Source organism: Hesperophylax consimilis, chromosome 23 (genome assembly GCF_061612785.1).
Source record: "Hesperophylax consimilis isolate HC1 chromosome 23, BYU_Hcon_1.0, whole genome shotgun sequence".
NCBI lineage: Eukaryota > Metazoa > Arthropoda > Insecta > Trichoptera > Limnephilidae > Hesperophylax > Hesperophylax consimilis.
Window position 1 is genome coordinate 28,197,156 of NC_142858.1, and position 24,696 is coordinate 28,221,851.

The following is a 24,696-nucleotide window of genomic DNA, read 5'->3' on the forward strand; positions in this document are numbered from 1 at the left end:
TTACTACTCTTCCATTGAAAGCATTTGCTTGTGTATGGAAGGGGAGTGTACATAAATGTTGTGGTTAGTAAGTACTTAAATAATTCATTGTACATAAATGTATGTTTGCTGTAGTATTTTTTTGATAGTAGTGTAGGATAATATATTAATATAATAAATTTAAAAAAAGAAAGGAAGTTATGGAAAACTAAGGATATTTGTGAGATTAATTAAGTGACAGTAGTTTTTTTTTTCAGAATATTTTTAAAGTGTCTTTTGACAGAGAGCAGTATTCGGGTTTTATCAATAATGCTTCTGATTTCTTCTGGTAGACGATTGAAAAAAGTTCTTCCCTGGTAAATATAATGATGTTGTGAAAAAGACGTATTTAGTTTTGGGCATAGAAAAACATGTCTAAGTCGCGTTCTGTTTTCATTTAAAAATTGATATTTATCTTTTTCTTTTATAATTTGGATTAATGAGTTTTTAATATATAGGTCTTTAAGGACGGGTTGTTTCGGAGAATTTGAACAATTCATCAAATTTCAACGTTCATTTTCAAAGTTCTGTGAAAGATTTTTTCAAGTTCTGTTTTTATTTCAGTTCGGTCAAGCAACTAGCTTATAATGATATAATTACAGAACTTGAATAGGACTTTCACAGAACCCGAAAATGAACGTTGAAATTTGATGAATTGTTCAAATTTTCCGAAACAACCCGTCCTAAATGTAGGTACTTGAAATTCTTCAAACAGGTGTTCTGTTGGGTAGTCAAAGGATTTTTTTAATATAATTTTAATAATTGTTCTTTGTATAATTTCAATTGGAAGATGGTTACATTTATACACGGATCCCCAACTAATAATAGCGTATTGTAAAGTTGATTGAACTAAGGCATAATAAATTAAATATAGATTTTTTATCGACAGAAAGTTTCTAATTCTTAAAAATATATATATATATATATATATATATATATTAATTTTCTAATTTTGTTTACTACTTGACATATTTGTTCCTTCCATTTCAGATTTTTATCAATAATTACTCCTAGATATTTAATTTTATTTGTTGTTTTTAGTACTGTACAGTTTGATTTGCAATAGTTTTGGCTGTGAATTTTGGTATTATTATGTATGACAATGTTAAAATTTTTAGGAGTATCATTTTTATGGATTGCAAATGGAATTACAAATGTCTTTTCATTATTTAGTGACAGTAAATTAGTGTCGAAAAAATTCTTGAGCGTGTTGATGTCTTCTGTGGCCTTTAATTCTACATTTTCCCAAGTCTTATCACTTATTATTAATACTGTATCATCGGCGTATGACGTAATTTGACCATGTAAAGGTTGAAAAAAAATATCGTTTATATAAATAGAATTGGTCCAAGCACTGTACCTTGGGGGATTCCAAAGCTTGTAATCTCTTGATCACTATTAACATGATTGATTTTTTACTATTTGAGGACGGTTTTTTAAGTAGTCGGTGATCCATTTAATCGCGTTGCCTTTTATGCCGATATTATTCATTTTTTTTAATAGCATCTCATGGGATATGCTATCGAATGCCTTTCTAAGGTCAATAAATATACCCGCACATTTTCTAATGATTCGTAAATGTATGAAGTTACGTTAGCAATTGCATCCTGTGTGCTGAGTGATTTTATAAAGCCAAACTGGTGTTTGTGTAATATTTTATTATTATCTAGAAAATTTACCAATTGTTTTTTTACTATTTTTTCAAAGATCTTTCCTGTATTAGATATTAGACATATTGGGCGATAATTCGTTGCTTGATGTGGATCTCAAGATTTGTAAATAGGTGAGATTATTGTGGTTTTGTAGTTCATTGGAAAAATTCCATTTGTTAAACTTAAGTTTATTAAATGAGTGATAGGTATTATTAAGTGAGGTTTCATAGTTTTTAACATGTGTGTCGTAATAGAATCAAAACCGGGAGACGAACCTCCTTTCATATTTTCTATTATTTTCGAGATTGCACATTCTGTTGTGGTTTCAAACATTGAAAGTATATTACGTTTCTGTATATTTTTATTTTTATGGTTTTCTTGGTTCGAAGGCTTATGAATATTTTTCGCAAGATTTTTCCCAACATTTGCAAAGAAGGAATTAAATATGTTTGTGTTTAGGTTTTAGATAGCTTAAATTCACCTTTGTTATAATATGGCAGATATACATCTATTCACACTATTTTTAGCTGTTACAACGTAAGCCTGCTCTCCATGGCAATTTTCTAAAGGAAAATATGTGAAAATAATAGTCGCCTACGAATGCAGGAATCCATACCACCCACTGAAGGGGGAGGTTAACGGTATTCGATTTACGAATTCGTTTTCCGTATTCGGAATTCCGTGAGACTAGCGCAAACGTTCGTTTTTCTTCATTCGGAATGTATAAACGTCTGAACCAGTGTTGCCAACAAGGGCGATATATCGCCATTTAGGCTAGAAAAAAATGTAAAAGGCGACTGGTCGCCAATTAAGCTACTTCAAAAACATCAATTTTAAACATGTCCGGAAATTCTCTAGCCACCCCCCCCTCCCCATGAAATTTATTTTTCTAGGGACAAATTTTATATTTTCTTGAAATTCTCTAGCCACCCCCCCCCATGAATTTTTTTTTATTTTCTGGTGACAAATTTTATTTTTTTGAAATTCTCTAGCCACCCCCCCCCCCTCCCCCCACGAAATTTTTATTTTCACGTAAAAACATCAATTTTAAACATGTCCCACCTAACAGCAAATTCGGCTACTTTACGCTACCTTATGTATGAGAAACGGCGATATTAGGTCAAGATCCGTTGGCAACACTGAATTACGAATGGAAATTTCCGTACGTTTGCGTCGGCACAAACAAACTGTATGCAATAGCTGCGTTCCACATGACGTCATTAGGTTTTTTTCCATTCGTTTTCTCCGAACGCGCCGGCTGGCATTCGGAACGTGCGTAAGGAATTTGTTCCGTTCGGAACTAAAACGAACGTGTGCGGCAGTTAATGTATTTTCTACTGATTCCGTGCATTCGGATGTCCGAATACGGAAAACGAATTCGGAAATCGAATACGAAAAACGTATGTATGCGGCCAGCCTAAAGAACTACCGCATCGTTTACAAAAACCTATATTACACTCGACAAAAAAGACGAAAATAAAAATTAATATTCACAGACAAAACAAGTGATATGTTTATTTTTATTTATTTAATTCAATTCGCCCAATGTTTTTTATAACATAACTGATTGGGGTCTAGATCGTTATAATTTTACCGTTAATACAATGTATTTGAAGTGACATAAATCTCGTAATTTTGTTATAGGACATAAACAACATATCGATCTTTTGATCAACTATTATAGAAAAAATAAATGCCGCCGACCGGATTTGAATCCGCACCTTCTGATTGGCAGCCAGTTGCACGGTATTAAAGTTAAACATATGTTTTTATGTACCGCCGCCTTGGGTACCATTTATTGGATATCCAACACCTCTGCCATAGGTCACCGGTTTGGTGATTTAGCAGGGGTGCACGTATTCATCGGGTGAGATGTGTTCAGGATGTGTCTGCCTTGTGTTTCCTTTTCCGTTCCTTTTGAACACGGAAAACTAAATACGCGTTCGGGAGAGGCTGGTTTGGGGAGACTTCAAACTGGTCTCTCGTCCTGAATTCATTCAACCGTCATTCCTGGACACTCTGAATCCCAGATTCCTACCCACCCATCATACCTGTTTCCTTACCATAACTTTCTCTCCTTTACTTCCTTAAAAAGACCCTCTACAGAGCATTCCCAAAGATGATACAGGCCATGACGAAAATTATTTTCCTCTCGGCCTCCTATGTGGAGCTAATATAATTTTTATGATATCTTTTTCTGATCGCCCCGGCAAGGCAAGGGTTCTGGGTTCGAGTCCTAGATGTGACTGTATCTTTTTCTGATCGCCCCGGCAAGGCAAGGGTTCTGGGTTCGAGTCCTAGATGTGACTGTATCTTTTTCTGATTTTTCTGTTTTAGATTTTCGTTTAGGAATCGCTAATATTGCATTCAATATATAAATATTACAATTTTACTCACTAACGTATACCAAATGACTATTTTTTAACAATTGGATCGAGACTGCATATCAACGTTGTGTATTTTGCCTCTCTGAGGGTACGTATACATGCGGTTGCTTTGTTTCCCAAAAGTTGAGGTTTAGTTCGGCAGTTCGGCTTCCGGATGTATACGTTTGAATGTTTGATTTTGAATTGATACAGACAGACTGAATTTCAGTAAATTTTCACACGCCCACAGCGCTTTACTGTATTCTTCCTTTGTTACGGTTAGACCACAGAGGCAGTTCTATTCAATACTTCAATTGAAAGTTAATTTAATTAAGTAAATGTATTATTGTATTATCATGTATTCTATAAATAAATAAATAAGGTCAATCCCTTTTTTCAATGACCAAGCACGATCCAACTTGCTTTACATTAACACCGAATGAATCTATTTCGAAACGTAGCTGTAGGTCCCAACACGAACTGAGTTACTCGGCTAACGGCAATGCATCTCCTGTAAAAGTCTGTATGTAGGTAAAATGTTGTTACAATTGTACTGCAGCTCAGTTAAGTTCTACGAATATAAGAAGAACAGAAAAAAGTACAAGAATATACAAAGCGCGGTTTTTACATGTTTTTTAGTGATATTTAAATGCTTTTTTTTACCTTAACCCACACAGGGCTCTGGGGGAAATATTTTCCCTTGTGGCTTATGTCATCTTTGTAGATGCTAAACCACTCTTTTGAAGAGAGTTGTTAAACCCTCTTTTGAAGAGAGGAAGGTGTGAACACGGTTCTTACAGACACCTGTAGTGTATGGGGGAGGAAACACAAAGGTCGGCGAATTATTCCACAGCTTAGCCGTTGAACGCAAGAACGAGCTGGAGAAACACCTGTCCTCGTGTTATAAATATCAAACATGTACAAATGTAGGGGGACGCATTTGGCGTATTTTCCGACTATGCACCGGTGCAGATCGGATCAATGACGCTAATTCCTCGGAGCATCTTTCATTGACATACCGATAAAACAAAGACAGTATTCCCTGTGCTCTAAAGATTGCAATCCGTTTGTTAAGTTACGGGAATCTATCAAAGGGACCACCCATTTCTGCACAGTCAAGAAATTACTATTAATAATCTAATTTTGCACACTGGCAAGATTTTGTCAATCGCCCACTAGGACGCTTGCGCGTTCCAGTGAACCAGCCAGTGCATTTTGAAAGTTCTCTTTGATGTTTATTCTGTCTTGAGCGTATTAAATTTTTAATTAAAAATTGGAACATGTTTCTTTTTGGTTTTGTTTTTAAATTTGTATTTAAAAGAGTTGGGAATATTTTTAGGGAGATTCACTGCGTTGTTGAAATAATATATTAGTAAATTAATGAATTCATCGTTGACATCATTAAATTTGTAATTGTGTTCATGGAAAATAAGTCATCAGGCCATATATCGCAGTCACAACCGTAAATACGTACCCAACTATAATAATAAATACTTGAACCAAAATCACCCAAACTTCAACAATGAACACCACTTGCGTAGAGAATAATTATGTTGTTATTACATATTGAAATTCGGCTCATATTCAAAAGCATAACGCAAAATGTGAATATTTATTAACTAACTAACCATCACGACGTTTCCCCGCAGGGGTAGGCAGAGAGGACGGCCCGCCAAACAACTCGGTCTTGGCACACACTCCTTACCTCATTCACATTCATACATCGTCTCATACATACTCTTCTATTGTTCTGACTCTTGACATGGCCCGACTCTAGTATCTGATTCACTTGGTCGTGCCATGACTTCCTCGGGCGTCCCCGACTTCTGCTACCATTCACATTTGCATCGTATATTCTCCTTACACTCCTTTCTTCGCTCATTCGCTCTACATGCCCAAACCATCTAAGCGTCCCTTTCTTGATCTTACTCATTACGCTTACATCAGCCTTGCACTCTTTGCGGATCTCCACATTTCTCACACGATCATACATGGTTTTACCACACATACGCCTCAGGAACCTCATTTCAACAGCATTCAATCTACTTTCATCCTTTCTTTGCCAGTTCCATGCCTCACTTCCATACATCAGGGTAGGTACCACCACTCCATTGTGGACTGCTTCTTTGTAATATTTATTACTTTAAATAATAACACTATATATGTCAGGTTAACAATACTTAACAATAGTTTAAGTTCAAGTTTAAACTTACGGAATTCAATACTTTTGAATTCATTTTTTATATCTGATAGTCTCATTGTCTGAATGACTACAATTTAGAATTGTTTTAAACGGAAGTGGCGCCCACTGTTATTTTCAAAAAGAGCCGTTGAGATTTTATGTAATACTATAGTAATTTTGTAACATCTGATCGGAGCGGGTTTTAACTGCTAGTTAAGAAACTATTATCTCTCTTTTTAGTTAAAATATTAATTAATTAAATCAACCAATAATAGCACAAAAATGAATAACAATTATTATCATTAATAGTCATTTCAATAAATATATATTTTGATCACTTCGCATTACACACTGCAAAGTAATACAATGGTTTACTTATTGCTACGTAGGTTGCGATTTCTTTCAACCAACCCAGCTCTTCAAAACAAGCTTCCAAATATCCCCATTTCTTCTTCTTTCTGCCACATTTCTCGTTAAATATATTCAATTTCGACAACCTCTGTGGTTACGTGGTTACGATTCTCGGCTACGAATCCGGGGATCGCGAGTTTGAATCCCGGCGTGCGCAAGTAACTTTTATTTTAAGCAATAATTAATCGCCTTAATTATCCATACGAATTGAAAATATACCCCAATTGGGGATGACATAATCTCCTGGCTCTAGACGGTTGGTACTCTTAAGCGGTCCTCACATAAAATAAAATTATATTTGAAAAGATAAAGTCATACAGTAATTAATTACAAGTCGACTATAAAATATAAATATTTTTACATTTATTTAACATTTCGGAGGTTCTTTTGGTACAATTCTAATTTGGTTTATTTTTAAGGTGTTTGTGATAAGGTTTCTAATGAATTTCATTCTACTATTTTTAACAGGAAAAAACGACATTATTACAAAAGAAAACTTTCTGGTCCGCAATCCGGACCACACTAACGAGGATTTGTCATCATGCTACCCTCAGGACACATTTGCCTACCAGACCACCGTCACCATGCCGCAAAAGACAATCATTTATCGTAAGTAAAAAAAATAATCATTTTTTTTATTCATGTTTCCATAAAACGGTAACGCACCAATGTATTTAGGGGAAGAGCAAATAATTATTCATCCATTATATTAGAATCCGTAAAAACAAGTCTTTTTTATTTACCAGTTAGACGAGCGTACATACAAAACATAAAAAACTCCGTCGATAAGCTTAATAAAGCTTGATAAACAAAGACACCACAAATACCTATAAATAAAAACATTTAACAATCTCACACTCGGCACAAAAAATTAGGTAAACAAAACATATTTCACAAACAAAATAAAAAAAACACAAAAATAAAATATTACTAAAAAAAATCTACATAGTACATACATCCAGAGATGTGCAAAATGGGTACCCAAAACCATTTGAAATGCAAAATGGAAATGGGTCAAAACTTTTCCATTTGAAAATGCAAAATGGTTTTTGGAAAAGCATTTCAAATGCAAAATACCTATTTTCAAAATGCTTTGAAAATGCAAAATGGTTTCTCAGGTCAAACAATTAAAATAATTATAGAATTTTAAACAATTTTGTCATTTAATAATGGAAATCAATGTAGAACAAACATATTACGTGATGGTAAATCCAAAAACACTACGATTACAGATTATGAAACCACAAAAAAAATTCGCGGGACTAATGTTGCCAACGTAGAAACGTAGAAACTGCTATCTAACATTTAATATTACAGCGTCATGGCCCCATGTTCAGTATTGCATCGGAGATGTGCAAAATGGGTACCCAAAACCATTTGAAATGCAAAATGGAAATGGGTCAAAACTTTTCCATTTGAAAATGCAAAATGCAAAATGGGTTTTGGAAAAGCATTTCAAATGCAAAATGCAAAATACCTATTTTCAAAATGCATTGAAAATGCAAAATGGTTTCTCAGGTCAAACAATTAAAATAATTATAGAATTTTTTCATTTAATAATGGACATCAATGTAGAACAAACATATTACATGATGGGAAATCCAAAAACACCACGACTACAGATTATGAAACCACAAAAAAATTGCGCGGGATTAATGTTGCTAACGTAAAAACATAGAAACTGCTATCTAACATTTAATATTACAGCGTCATGGCCCCATGTTCAGTACTTATTTGAATCAGTATTTTTTGTAAAGGTATCACTCAATTACCAGGGCTCCTACCAGGGAGCAACTTGACAAATGTAAATTATCTCTCATAGCGAGGTTGAGGACCGACTGATATTTGGGGCTTATGAAAATAAGATGAGTGGAGATAGTAGGAAGAATGTTGCAAAAAAACATTTAAAATGGAAAATGAATTGAAAAAAGCATTTAAAATGCAAAATGCAAAATGGTTTTTAGAAAAGCATTTAAAATGCAAAATGCAAAAATGCAAAATGGAAAATACCCATTTTGCATTTTTCATTTCCATTTGAAATGGATTTATTTGAAATAAAGCACATCTCTGCATACATCGAACACAACCGGACTAATAATAACATATATATTGTTCAATTTTTATAACTACCTTAATTATTTTTATTTTATTTCGTTTCTTCGATTTTATTTTATTACTTGATATTTCAATTAAATTCGTTTAATTATGCCTTTACTCGAATCTGCATATACGTACATTATGAAGATAATTACATTTATAATTCAGAGAGTTTCTCTTAAGTCGTTGTGCGTAAGGAAGGGTTTTGTGAGCACAGAACCCAGCCCACATATCGAATTTATAAATTTCACAACTTCAGCTCCCTCGCGACGTTTAATTTTTGATCAAATCTTGTTTTTTCAAATTCTATAAATAAAAAAATCTACACTTGAAAGTATAAACGTAACTATATAACACCTGAGACGTTATTTTTCAAAAGTGGTAATCACGCATACACACACGGACTTTCAGCAGTTAATATACAAACTAAATGTCAGCCTACCCAATTGAGATTTGGCTCTGTTGCTAGCGCAGTTGACTCCAGTCTCTTAGGAGAAAGGTTCAAACTTCAGTTAAATCAATCTATTTATTTTTTTATTAAGATGACACAAGACTCTAATAACGGGGATTTGCTCGAGGCTCACATTTTAATGAATTTCAACGAATTCGTAACGATAACATATATATTTTAGAGCGATCCCTACAGATGTAAGTTATTTATATAAAAGATCGATAAAAACAGGACTTAACGATTAAAATATTTTATGTAAAACGGTTTGAAAAAATTATAAAACGTTCTACGACTATAAAATTAGTGGTAAGTATCAGATTTTGTGTATCTAGACGATTGATTAGTAACTTCGATTAGTTAGTTACTTAATCTTCGACTAATTAGGAGCTCCGAAAATTATTAAAAACATATTTTGTTCTGTTTTTTAATATGTTATAGGCATGAAAAAAATCCCAAAATATCTATCGTGTGTCCCAATTTGGGAGGCGGGTGTGAATAGAGCCGCCCCAAGAACCATTTATTGGATAACCACACCCCTGCTTTAATGGTTGTCTACGTTTGGTGACTTAGCAGGTGTGCCTGGTGGGTGAAGTTTGTCTTGGACTTGGCGGTGGATGCGTTTGCCCACCTGCTGCGTGGCAGGTCGGATCGGGAGAGACTGGTTGAGGGAGGCCTCAGGAGCCGGACTCTCTCTCGACCCATCGCCTTGCATCACAGTCGGAGGGATAGATTCATACGTTTGTCACTCCTGGACACTTTGACCATAAGATTCCTAGCCACCCCTCATATATTTTCCTTCCCAGATCTTTCTCTCCTTCTTTTCCCTAAAAACCACACAGCATCCCCAAGGATGACTTGGGGCCTCCTGTGTGGAGCTAATGTAAAAAAATAAACGTCCCGTAAGCTGCACACACAGTAGCTACATTATGGGACATTACAAAATACAAATTAGAAAGCGCAAAACATCGCCACCAAGACAACAGGCAAAGAGGTATTCTTGTTAATAACTACAAGCGACGACGTGAGACGAAGATTAGAATATTAATTATTAATTATTATGGAAGGGTTTATCCAATATTGTTAAGTATTGTCTCCAGAAAAATTAATTATATCTTTCGAGAATCGACCTCCACGCAGTAATTTTCTGTCGCAGATTCAAACTCCCCGATCATCTCGACCCCCTCGATCTCGGAGCAGATCCGCCTTGTGTACCATACAGTTGGTGGAAACCAAAACCTCTTCTGTCTGGGCCAAGATTGTCCAGATACTGAGTACAGGTAAGTATTTTTATGAAACTAAAATCATCATCATCACCATCATTATCATCATCAGGATCAAGTGATTATCGGTTCCACAGGTGGTCCCGGGTAATTAACTGGAAGGCTGTCCCCATCAACAGCGACACGTCGCAGCCACTGGGTCATATGCTGGCCTTTAACAACCTGAAAGTCTCTGACGATGGAATATACCGCTGTGACGTGAAGAATCCCAACGGAACATTTGAAACTGAAATGAGGTTAGTTATTAATATCTGATACAAACTTATAAATAAATGAGCAATTTAGTTTTACTTGCTGCAAGTTACAATTTATCTTTTACTTAACATTGAATTGTTCGTCTAACAATTATTAAACTTTTGCTTACGTTTCAGCTTACAAGCATTAAACTTTGGCTTAAGTTTACCTTACAAGTAATAAACTTTTGCTTAAGTTTCAGCTCACAAGTATTAAGTTTTTTTTTTTTCACTTGTATCAAACACTTTGTGGGTAAACATAATTATAATAATTAAAATAAAATAACTTTGTTTGAATACCACTTTATTGTATATATTTATAACCAACCGATTTCAGTTCAATCCGAACCTTCATCAGGGCTAATAAAAACATATTAAATTAATTACAGAGGTGTATGGGTACTTATAGTTGAGCTGGAAGAGGGAGAGAGAACATCAACTTTGGTGGGGGTGGAAGACTTAGGTAGGAGAGAGGGGGTAAACATAGGTGCAGGGAATGGAAATATATTTAAAATGGGGCTGTTTGTTAAATATAATTTTTTATTTAATAAATTGATTTTATTGACTTTAAGGGATTTTTTTATCTCGACGCTTCTAAATTGTTGAGGCGTAGACCTATCCCGTTTCTATGTAATATGTACTTATATACCTGAAGGCTTATTAAATGAGTGATCTTTATCTATTAAATGTGTTGCAAATTCCGAAAAACCTATGTTGTTTAAGCATCTCAAGTGCTCAACTAAACGCGTTTGAACATTTCTTGCAGTTTTACCAATGTAAAATGCTTCGCAATCATTACATTTAAGTTTATAGATGCCAGAATGGCTTACATTATTTTCTTTATCTTTTGAGTTAATTAAAAGTTTACCTAGGTTATTATTGGTATAAAAAGCGGCTTTAATTTCTGTTGGAAATTTTAAAACACATGAGGACGAGAAATTATTAATGTATAAAATTCTACGCCAACCGTGGTTTTTATTTACTGCGATGTTGGGGATACTATTGTACAGGAATTTATTACAAAATATGAGTCGTTGTTTTTTTGCAAGGATTTTATCAATTAAGGTATGGGTATATCCGTTATTTATGGCGATAGATTTGATTATAGAGAGTTTAGATAGCGGAATAGTGACAAGTCTGTGGACCATAGAATGGAAGAAAGAATGTTTATGGGAAATGGGATGGTTTGATGTACTATGAATGACTGTATCGGTAAAAGTAGGTTTTCTATAAATATTAAAATTGAATTTATTATTAATAATGGAAAGGGATAGGTCTATAAAATTTAAACTGTAATTAGTACCTATTTCTACTGTGAACTGAATATTTTTATGGAACGAATTAAGGAGGGACAAGAAGGAATTAAGTTGACGTTCTGTACCTTTCCATATGCAAAAAATGTCATCAACATAACGTTTCCACATAAAAACATTATTTAAAAGAGGTGAGTTAGAACTAAAATTATAAAATATTTTTTTTCAAGTTATCCATGAAAATGTCAGCAAATAGGAATCGTAGGAAGACGCATAGGTAGTCCGTATTTTTGTTGGAGTATAGCATCATTAAATTTAAAGTAGTTTTGGTTAAGACAGATGTTAAACATTCGGGCACGATCGTCAGAAAGATCTTTTGGTAGGTTTGAATTTATTAATAAATTAGACAGTATAGTTCTAAATTCGGGTACAGGTACATTTGGGAATAAATTTACAACATCGAAAGAAACTAATTTACAGTTATTAGGTAGAGTCAAATCTTTTAAATTATTGACTAATTCATAAGATAATTCATAAGGGATAGGTCAACGCCTCAACAATTTAGAAGCACTCGAGATTTAAAAAAATCCCTTAAAGTCAATAAAATCAATTTATTAAATAAACAATTAGATTTAACAAACAACCCCATTTTAAATATATTTCCATTCCCTGCACCTATGTTTACCCCCTCTCTCCTACCTAAGTCTTCTACCCCCACCAAAGTTGATGTTCTCTCTCCCTCTTCCAGCTCAACTATAAGTACCCATACACCTCTGTAATTAATTTAATATGTTTTTATTAGCCCTGATGAAGGTTCGGGTTGAACTGAAACCGGTTGGTTATAAATATATACAATAAAGTGGTATTCAAACAAAGTTATTTTATTTTAATTATTATATTAAGTTTTTGCTTAAAAGATGAAAGTATAGAAGCCGCGTATCGAGGGCAGTTTATCAGTTGCATTTTGTTTTTCAATACAGATTGATCGTGATCGAGCAGGTGGAAGCGTCAATCACTCCATACCTCCTCGTGATTCCCCGGGGCCGTCAAGCGGAGCTCAAGTGCAGTACCATACCTGCGACGAACGGGAGGATGATAAATATCGCGTGGTACAAGGTAAGCAATAGTAGCATTCATAGGTGGAGAGCGTTATAACTTCATACCGATGGGGAGCCTTGCTTTATTTTGTTTTACTACAATTTGACATGTTTTCTTCTTTTTTCTCTTTTGTTTTTGTTCAACTTTGTTTCTGTTCAACTTTTTTTTTCCTTTTTTATGTTATTTTTTTTTTTATTCTGTTTTGTTTTAATCTATTTTTTTGTTTTGTTTTTACTTTCTTTTTTTTATTTTATTTTGTATTATTTTGTTTTCTTTTGTTTTAACTTTGTACGTCAATTAGCTATTTAACAACTAAGGAAAATGTATAATCTGTATACTTATGATTTTATTGTATCTAACACTCCTCAGTGGCAGAACCATTATTTCCCCATTTTCAATGTAATGTAGCCTGAACATCGTTCTTACTATTACTAACGCATGCGTGTGGTTTTCCTCAGAATGGTAAATTGATACCGATGGATGGAGATGTGCCGAATACGCTCATTCTATCGGTGGTGACGAAACTAGACGAGGGTATGTACCAGTGCATCGCTCGAGGCCCCACCGGGGAACTAGCAACAGCCGCAAGTCAGATCAGGCTAGATGGTAAGTAGCTTCCCATATTATGATGCCGATCACTGCACCGCGTTTGTACCTTCACAAGTCAAGCAATCTCTCCAAAATTACCTGAAACTTAATGTATATTTTGGTTTACCTGAGGCGTGATTTATCGATTTTGATTATCTATGGGTATTGTACACCTACCGATGTTATTTTAGTTTTTTCCATGTTTCACTTTCTGTGAAACTTAATAGATTTTTTTGGTTTAAATTAGGGTTTTTTAACGATTTTGATTATCTATAGGTATTATGCACATACCATTGTTATTTTTTTTTCCATGTTTCATCTTATGTGAAACTTAATGGATCATATTTGCGATGGCCTCTATGGCGTAGAGTGCAGTTTAATGACGGGATATTTCCTAATTCAAGGTTTGTGAAACAACTGGTCCATATATAATGACAACGATTTAGTAATTACGCTAAGGATTATGGAACTTCATAATTTCTTCGTGTTTTTGCGAAAAGAGATGGGGAGAGGAAGGTGAGGATCCCCTGGCTATTCAGATTTCGCCAAAGCCATTGCAAGCAACCTTTCAATTCTGAATGGTTGTCTTACACAAGGTCGATACTGATAGTATCTTCCACTATGGAACGTGCCGCAGATTTACCATATATTATTTTTAATGAATAAATTGCGAAATAACACAAATTAATTAAATAAATTTGTTATGCGCCCGCCAGGATTTGACCACGGGGGCCGTCAAAAAGTAATCTGCAGATGATTTTTTATATTAAATAAAGTTACAATATAATTACAGTTTGTGCTTATTTTTTTACAACCAATAAAACACCACTGTACGTAAATTGGCAATAATCGACTCCAGTGAAACTTTTTAAATCCAAGTTTTTTAAAGCATTCTTTTAAAGCAACATATTTTTCAAAAGTAAGTTTCTTCTCCTCGTGAAAATGAATCAGATGTCGTCTAGAACTATATAACTCTGTGATTTTACAACATAATGTCACAATTGTTGCCAATCTCTTCACAATGGGTGAGTCAGATAAGAGCCTCGAAATTCACTCTGTGCGACAAAAGAATAAAGAGTTATATCTCCGCAACAGAAAGGTTTACTTGTATTTTTCGTGCACGTCGTGTAGATATTGAGGTGTTTTTAAAAGTCAATAGAAAACGTTAATTGTGCCCAATGACGAACAGTTGAGATACTACCCACACAATTTTTCGCTTCTGCTAATATTCCGTTCAAAATGGCGGAGGTAGCTGCAGGAAGCTAATCCTGTATGCGGGTGTGGCGTTGAGGTATTTATTTGCAAGAGGAAGGATAGCTGTAAGGATGCAGTTCAAATAAAACCCGGCAGATATGTGTGACATGTTGACCGTACTAGAAATGAACTGGAATTTAACAAGGGTACACTTAGCAAGTTAATTTGCCAAATATCAAGCCAAAGCTGCCAAGCCAAGTCAAGCCACCTTAGTTTCCTCTCCCACGATGAGTTTTGTCTCGGCGCGTGGCCATTTGACTCGCTGAGTTTTGCGGGAAAAAACAATAAAACTCGGGAAAACGAAATATACGAGAACGATAAATCTGAATTCCATCGAGCTATATGTTATATACTTCAATATTTTAACAAAAAAATTAAATAAATTTACGTTCTGTCTGTACGTGTAAAGATATATTTTACATAGCCTTGCAGATGCGCCCTGTAAGATAAAATCCCTCGTCTCAGATAGTTTATCGGAGATTAGTGCAACGCGCGATGAGGTCTTATCAAATAATAATCAAATAATACTACTTAAGTTATAGTAGTGAAATTTAATGCAATTCGGTACACAATATTGATCTTGAAACCAACAAAAATCCATGTAATGAATGTTTCTAGTAAATGGAAATAGTTTTACGAGATTAATTTGACGAATATTCTCCGAAATGACATCACTCGCTTTTCGTATTACTTAATGTATGTATTAATTTTATTTGAGTTATTTGTACATCTGTGTTTACAAGTGACTAATTTATTATATCTAACTAACTATTCATTTTCTCTTGCTTAATGTGGCTCGTACAATACTTTTAATCTTTCGATGGTGCAGACTGAGAATTTCCGAAAACGGGAAACAGGTGAATCTACATCAAATTTGGAGTCCATTTTGTTATATAACTTTCGCGTTTTCGAATAAATCAATTCCGAAGTTAGATTTTTTTGTAGCTAGGGAGAAAATATCAACTGTTTATATCTTTTAAAATGGGTCGAAAAGTATTTTTAATCCATTAGTTGCCGGAAAAACGGAAAAAAAGTTTAATAAAGCCAAAAATCAAAGAAAAAAAAAATAGGAATTACGTGTGATGTAGATTCACCATTTTTCTGCTTGTACTATGATTTTATATTTTTTGTACTACGATTTTCCGGACGTCGTGTATAGCTATACTTCAAGCTAAGTACTTTTATTATATCGTATCCATTGTATGTAAGCAAGTACCTATCTACCTAAATATAATAGGTAGATTATTTACATAGCACAACCACTGAACTAAATTAGGTACCTACCTTATTAAATTCCCAAACATATTGTTTATTATTTATTTTTTTACTTTATTAGATATTAAAAAATGCAATAAATCTTTGACTGTCAAACTGGGAAGGATTCCAGTTTCAGGACAATCAAATTGAAAGGTATATGAAAGTTATTTAAATGTAAATTCAATAATTTCAGAAATTACTTTTTACATAACATTAAATTCATCATAAAACGTAAAAAATCCTTTCATGTTTACAATATAAGAAATAAGTTCGGCAAGCATCTTAATTTTTTTCATTGTTTCTATGATGTGTAATAATACATGTGTGAGAGTTATTATTTAAAATAGTACATATTATGTGAGTTTGTTAAGTTTGTTGAATCAGATACTCGAGTCGGTCCACGTCAAGAGTCGATGAGACGATGTATGAATGTGAATGAGGCAAGGAGTGTATGCGAAGACCGAGTTTTTTGGCGGTCCATCCTTTCTGCCTACCACTGCGGGGAAACGGCTTGATGGTTAGTTAGTTAGTTAGTTAAGTGTGAAAAAAGTGGAAGAGTTTGTGAAGTGAGAAATTTAGACCTAGAGGCCTAAATTATAAAATAATCGTATTGGTGTCGCGAAGCTGCGACTCCACTATATATTTTAGAGATGGTGTGATATGCCACACGCCCAAAGGACCAGTCCCAAACTACTCCGAATGATAGGTATGGGACGATATATGCATCCGACAAACCCGATGGACAGTGCAATAATCAAAGGTATAAATCTGGGCTTCTGGAGCACAAGATAAGCCCAGATTGGAATGCAGGAAAGATGGACTCACCCGTTGATGACTATCACACGTCTCCAGGAGTATTGGTTGATTTCACTTCACAAAATATATGTATTATCGCCCTGTCTGATATTAATTATCACTCCGAACTCTGATAAGCAACTGACACCACTTGTCAGATTTTACATGTGTCGCAACAATATTTTTAATATGGTGACATTTTGGGATGGGTAAAAGGGTAGGTAGGACATTTGCAGGATTTGGTATTGACATTACACTTGTCCATTAAGCCTGTGGATGCATACCTAACAATCCCATATATATTGCGCGAACACGTATGAACGTACTAAACATCTATTGACAAACTGTTGTTTATCTGTGAGTTAGCACATTTTTATTCTCGATATTTTTAAATTAAACATAATGATTTCGGTTGTCGGTGCATTGGTAAGTAAGTAATGTGAAATATTTAAGTTTTATAAACTTTTAGTTTTCAAAATTGGAACTATGTACTTATTGGAACTACTTGTAATAACAGACAAGCGATGTACAAACATTGTTTTATAAATTAACAAATTTTTGTTCGAAATGCGTTTTTGTTTTATTCAAATGTATCACAGTTGCTTATAGATTGAAGATACGTTACTGAGACAACGGACATTTTTTCACTGAACTGTCCCCAACAGTATGGAGCCATTGAGACTATCGTATCTCCAGTAAATAAGTACTGTTGTTAATTACAGGAAAGTCTCATACAAGTTATTTTTATCGTCAAAAATACTTATTTAGCTGGAAAATGTGTTACATCTCGAGAATATTTTCGTAAGTCTACATTACATTTTACTTTTCTATGACGGTTATGTGAGAAAAAAACATTTGAATATATGTAACTATACTGGGGAAACGTCACCTGATAATATGTTACAAATTACATATAAATCATTTTGCAAAAAAGTCTTAAAAGTTATCAAAATTGTGTCAGCCGGTAGGCGATAGGCATTTTAACGCCGGCATCGTAAGAGTTAAATCAATTTAAAAGTACGTTTTGCGATTGTGAGGCTTGTGCCTGCGTAGTTTGCAAATTGGAAAACAAATCAAATCAGAAAGTCTGAGCATCCGTCGGTCGGCCATAATAAAATTTCAGAATAATATTTGTAAAATTATTATGCAACATTATCAGTCATCCGAAGGAGCGAAGCGGGATAGTGAAATTTCCGTCCATTATTGCTGACTTTTTGGTGGAAATATTCTTGTCAGATGCTTAGAAAATTGCCTGCGTGCGGTTTTTAAAAGGCCATAATACTTTTACATTTCGATTTACTCGACCACTTTGCATTTCGTCTATCTGTATATTTGTTTGTGATCCTTGTCCGGTCAATCCTATGAAGATAGTAGCCGTGTTTAATAGTACATTTTTATTCCGCCAGAGTGCGTGAGCTTTGCGACGGTTACGAGCTTTTTTATTTGTTTATATGAATACCGCATAAGAGTCTAAATGTTGTGGGGGGGGGGTAGGAGATGGGGAAGGAGAATTTTGATTAGTATCTACCTGGCTGTTCAGATCTGGTCATCAAACACAGCTAAATTCATTTCAAGCACCGTTTTAATTCTGAATGGTGGTCTTACACCAAGGCGATACTGAGAGTATCTTATTATTATTAGTATATTATTACTTTATACTATTTTTGATGAGTAAATTGTGAAATAACACGAATTAATAAAAATTTACTTACGCACGATCCAATTGAGCCCACGATCTTCGGCTTGCTAGTTGAGAGCTTTTCCCCTCGACCACGGAGGCCGTCAAGTCTGAGTAAACAACATTACGTGAAGTCTACTGTTCACAGGACTAATTCCATTATTTTCATAAAATATGTGCACTACTAAGAATTGGACTATTAAAATAAAAAACAACAACAAGATGTTTGTGTCTAATTAATTAAGGACGGGTTGTTTCACAAAATTAGAACGATTCATCAAATTTCAAAGTTGATTTTCAAGTTCTGTGAATGTTCTATTCAAGTTCTGTTATTATATCATTATTAGCCAGTTGTTTCACAAAACTAAAATAATAACGGAACTTGAGAATAACCTGCAAAGAACTTGAAAATTCACTTTGAAATTTGATGAATTGTTCAAATTATGTAAAACAACCCTTCGTCATTCATTCATCTTCAAGTCATTTTGTAAATTGAACATTTCAAGGTAGTCGAATATTTCAGATACATATAATCATTTTGTCGAGTCGTTTTTTTTACATTATCTTCACTGTTGCAAGCTTCTTCGTTATAAATTAATCATTTGACAAACAATAGGCTTTCTACATATTTTCCACAATTCGAAGGATTCCAAAAGTCAGAAAAAAAACAAAGTTCCAATGCATTTTCGTTCTGTGCTTGTTGTGGAGGCAGTTTTTATTTTATTTAGGCACTTATATTTTATTATAGGAACAAAACAGAACATTGTTTAGAGTGTTGAAACAATTTACTTACAGATATTAAATATTTAACAGTGGGTACCTTTGATATGTTTTGGTAGATACATTTAGTAAAGTATTGTGAAAAAGAAGTGCAGAAATTGCAACATTTTCGCCTGCGGCGCATTCTTAAACGTTTTTGTGATTATTTTAGTTTTTCTGCCACCCTTCCGGTGTCACAACATATTTCGATAGGGCACCTGGTTCCATTGGCTTAAAATTTGGACTAATGTATGATATGCACACAGTTTTATTTGAAAAATATCCAAATCTATCAAATGTCCTGTGGTTATGGACGTCCTTCTTTTGCCAACATCCAAGCGGCTCTTTAGGATTTCCGTTATAGATAATTCAACACTTTTACGTTGAAAATTCATTTTTTTTTATTAATTTTTAACTCTCAAAGTTGAGAATTCGAACTATAGGAATCGACAATATTCATTTATTTAATTTTTATAGGAACCACTTTTCTTTAACTTTTGGAAGAAATATTTTATGTACACATCAATGTAATATATCATTAAAAGATACTAATATAATAATACTAACAAATCTAAACTATATATGAAAAAGAACAAGACACAGAAAATTAAAAAAAGATAAATAAATGAAACGAAAATATTTGGGTTTAAGTCACTTTATTCATATATTTTATTGTCTACCGGTTTAGGTACCTCTGTACCATCATCAGGACTGTTATAAAATTTATGCTATTAAATACAGAAGTACAAGAACATATAAACATATTATCAAAAAAGAAAGGAGCAGTGCGTCAGTTGAAGAAAAATATACACAATGGCCCCAAAAACATTGAGAGTACCAAAACTAACCGATAAAACCTGCTTGTATTTCCCTGCTCTGTTCATATCATTAACGGACAAATAAATATCTAAAACAACTGACGATAACATAACATATTACATATATTTATATGTTCTGATCGTGGCTCACCTTACAGACGAGAAACCCATGATTGTTGAAGCCTTCATCGAGCAAACAATACAGCCAGGGCCGACACTGGTACTGGAATGCTTAGCGTCGGGAGTCCCGTTGCCGTACTTCAGATGGCAAGCTGATGGATTTACGTTGACCAATAGCTCCAGGTAAATAAATAATTAAGTACTTAATATATTCGTTATTTTTAACATACAATAATCTGCATATGAAGTATAGATTTGAGTTATTCATATTTCAATCATGCTGTGCGGCCTCGTGAAATTATCAATCAGGGAAGGATTGAGGGCTGGAGAAACCGCAGATCCCATCCTGAGATGTACAATATGATTTCAGATGTACAGTTGATCCCTCGGATCCCTCTGCTAGTTGATTCCTCGTACACTTGATCGCCCAAAATATTACTTCTGCTTTATGACCTCATTGGCAAAGTAAGACGCAGAGAGGATATACGGCTGTATAACAAAATACGACATACTAATTTATGTTACTTGTAAGTAAGTATGGCGTTTTTACCATGAGGAATTTTCTATACCCTTTCAAGAACACGACACTATCGTTAGAAAAATATTTGTATGGTGAATTTCCACTCAAGACGCCTGCAGATATACATATGTCAACTTTTGACATACAGCAGAAATAGTCATTTAAGGGATCAAGTGTCCGAGGGGCCAACTGGCAGAGGGATCAAATTTCCTGGAGACCAACATCCGGGTGGACGACTTTCGATGGGACAACTGTCGGGGGTCAACTGTAGGGGATCAAGAGTCGTGTCACCGTACACCGTGACTCCCTCGACCCATCGCCTTGCGCCGCAGGGGGAGGGATGGATTCATACGTCCGCCCCTTATACCTTTTTCCTTCCCAGATCTTATTTTCCTTCCTTTACTTAAAAAATACCTTCACAGTATGACGTGTGCCCTGAGAGAAATTATTTAAAAAAAAAAAAATATTTAAAAATGTTTATTGCAATTGAAATAGTTATGTGATGGGATTATTTCTCCTAAGTGTCGGTTTATAAAATTCAAACTTTATTTTGTAAGTTTACACATAAATTAATTCTGCGTTTGTCTAATCGACATGCCTGCGAATAGTGCATAATGAGCAATCATTTACTTTAAAAAATCCTCGATTTATTCCTAAATAGAGGTGCATTCCCAACGCAATACATAATTATTGTGAACATTAAATTGTGCGTATCACGCCATCAACATTATCTTTTAACTTGAGTAAAAAAATTATACACATGTTTTGCTATCAGCCAACTATTTTATTTTTTTATAATTGTACAATTTTATAGGAATTTTGTATTTCATTGTCTATTGAACCGACGCACTAAATAATAGTAATTTTCGTGGTTTTTCAACATTTAGGATAAAAATAAATTATGAAGTGATTGCAAATAATGAATACATAAAGAGCACCCTGAAGATAACTAGAACTATCGGTGGAGATTCTGCAAATTATTCATGCAAAGCAATCAACCGAGATGGACAAGCTGAACACGACAATCGCATCAACATTTACGGTAATTTTTCATAAATTATAGTTTTAATATTATTTTAATGATAAACTAATGTTCATAGACAAGGTTTTTATGCAGAACACAAAGGATAATAAATTATTACATGCAATAATTACTAGCCTGAAACACCCATACAAATCGAAAAAGGTGAAAAATCTAATAAGCAATATGTGTTCATTGAAAAAAATTTGCACATCTTGAATTATTCAACGGGTTTAGAATAAGCCAACGTTACACAATGGTAGAGCAGCTGACCAGCAGTATACCAATCTATTCTGATGTACGATATCCGAGCAGGTACCAATAATAATTATAAAGTAGAATTATTTTTAATTATTTCACATTTTTGAAACTAAACTTTCTTGAAATTTGAATTTTTCTTTCTTGAAGTAGGTACCCAAACGATTTCGCAAAAGAAAAAAATGCAACAACCTTACACGAGCAAACACCCTTTGAAAGCTCAAAGGAGGCTCAGCGGGAATATGCTACCGCAACGGTGTTCCCACGGGGTTATTAAAGCTCCGCGTTTCCGCCTAATGCGATATTGGACGCCATTGTTGGACGAGATTATTGAAAAATGAAAGTTTTAAATTAATTTTTTTTCACGTTCCGGAGTAATGAGTTTTGGACGGGTATCAAATTCACAATATATTGATAATGGTTTCTCCTTACTGCGGACACATTTTGTTGAGGTACACCTAACTTAACTAATAATATAGCCCAATACTGAAACTATTTTGTTTTACACACTGTGATTTGGAAATTTGTAGATCGTTCCTCGCCACGCGCATAAATACGAGTATTTAATCAGTTAATTTTGTAAAAAGCAATTATGTATGTTTGAAAAACAATTGTCCAGGGCTAATTTGTTAATACAGCACTTCCAATGTGAATGTTATGAGGTTGAAAAAAAAAGCCTTGTGGGAGAGATTAAATATTATGTTGGTTCTGAAGAATATTTATACATTTGTTCAAAGCAAAATCATAAGCAGCTTTTCGGTTGTGAAAGGAGGTCTCACCTGGGATAATATTTTACCTAACTTGGTGCAGTCTACACCATGTAGATGTATTCTATTTATTTACCGCCGCGTTTAAACCTGCAACCTTTGATACCTGAATCAAAGAGCTTACCAACAGTTAACATATTTATATGGTTTATTCCTATTTGTATTTTTCGTACTGCTGAGCGTAAACTGACTCATGTTTTATATTTATTTATCATTTTTATTTTTTAAATTTTACTATATAGGTACATTTTCCTATAATTTTACTATATAGGTATATAAGGGTACATTTTCATTTTATTTAATAAAAAGTATCTAAGTACCTAATAATAATTAACACTCGAACAGCCTGATCAATGCCGCTTTCTGGTTGGCTCTCGCTCCTGATTGGCTGGAGATTTTGGGCTAGGCCAGGATCTTTCTGGGACGTTCAGGGTAATAATTAGAAAATTTAAAACAAAAATAAATTTAATAAAAAAATAAAATATTTTTTAGTAGTGTTTTCAAAAAATATTGGTGGAAAAGACATCGCTAACTAGTCCACAGTTTTAAATTCATGAACGCGTTTACGCTTTTCCAGATAAATAAATTTTAATAACGATACATTTATGGAAATATTTTAAAAAAATCTAAAAACCGTAATATGAGAAATATTTTTACACCTGTACCTGTTACCCGAACCGCCTGACTCGATTTCCATAAAAAATAAATATTAATTCATTTATTAATAATAAAAAATTGTTTAATATATTTTTCAAGCGATAATTATTAAACAACCCTACAAAGGACACCTTTGATTTGAAACAAATCGAAGTACGGTTAACTAAAAAATTTCCCACCTACCGCTAGAAATTTGAAACGCAACAACATTATATCGGCTTTCTATTCTATTCCGAGTAAATTTATCGAACTTTTAAATACTACTAATTTTTTTTCATTAGCTTCCAAAAACGCATTTTAAACTCGAGGGTTGAATTTCTCCATACATCACCCTGACACGCGAGCTTTCAACAGAAAACGAACCTTAAGGTTGTCTATACGTAAGGGAAGGAGAGGTCGTTTCGTTCCGAAACATGATTTCCTTATATGTATTTATATATTATTCTATCAAACGTTTTCCTTCTTCAGTCATCTCTACAACCCGCGAAATGTTTAACACCGCGTTAAGGTAGGGCGAAGATTATAAAAATTGCAGTGAGTACCTAGTTTTTATAATTTCCAAGTTCGCCGCAATAGTTCATAGTCCAAGCAAGCTGATAAGTCTTGCCAGACGTCAAAAGAGAGAGCAGTTCCTAAAAGGCTAATAATTATTGCTTGCAATAATTTGATATTTTCAATACTTCAAGTTATTTGTATTACATTTAAGAAGGTCAATAAACAATTGGTTTATTGCTGATGTCAATCCACTACTCATTAATTTTCACGGACAAAAGTATTATAGTGATATGTTTTTGGGGTATTATGCCGTGTTGCGCAACCTCCTTCTTTAGCCAACTTTTCGGACAGCATTGCAGTGTGCATCATCAGGGTAGATGTGTAATCGGGATCAGATTAGTGTAGTAACAGGTAGCGCAACACGGACCCCTAAATTATGACTAACTAAACATGAAGATGAGGAAATCATTAAATTTATGAAGTCACCCCAATGCAACCTAGATACAACAAACATAAATACTTTTTGCTTAATTTAATTTATATTTTGTGGGAACCAACAAATTAGAAGATGAGGAAATCATGATCAACACACATACAACAACCTACAGTCCGCCTCAGAACAGGAATACCTAGTGAGGAGGACTGAGAACAAACTACATCACTTTATA

At 34.1% G+C, this 24,696-nt stretch overlaps 1 protein-coding gene across 1 annotated transcript in view; it reads left to right on the plus strand.

The window, feature by feature from the left end:
- Nucleotides 1-24,696, plus strand: part of LOC149412522 (cell adhesion molecule Dscam2-like) — a 73,623-nt gene that overhangs the window by 18,015 nt on the left and 30,912 nt on the right. Inside the window, exons 4-7 of the mRNA XM_089645726.1 lie at nt 10,331-10,454; nt 10,535-10,693; nt 12,924-13,059; nt 13,500-13,647. Coding sequence (XP_089501852.1) covers nt 10,331-10,454; nt 10,535-10,693; nt 12,924-13,059; nt 13,500-13,647 — 567 coding nt within the window. The remainder of the gene's footprint in view (nt 1-10,330; nt 10,455-10,534; nt 10,694-12,923; nt 13,060-13,499; nt 13,648-24,696) is intronic.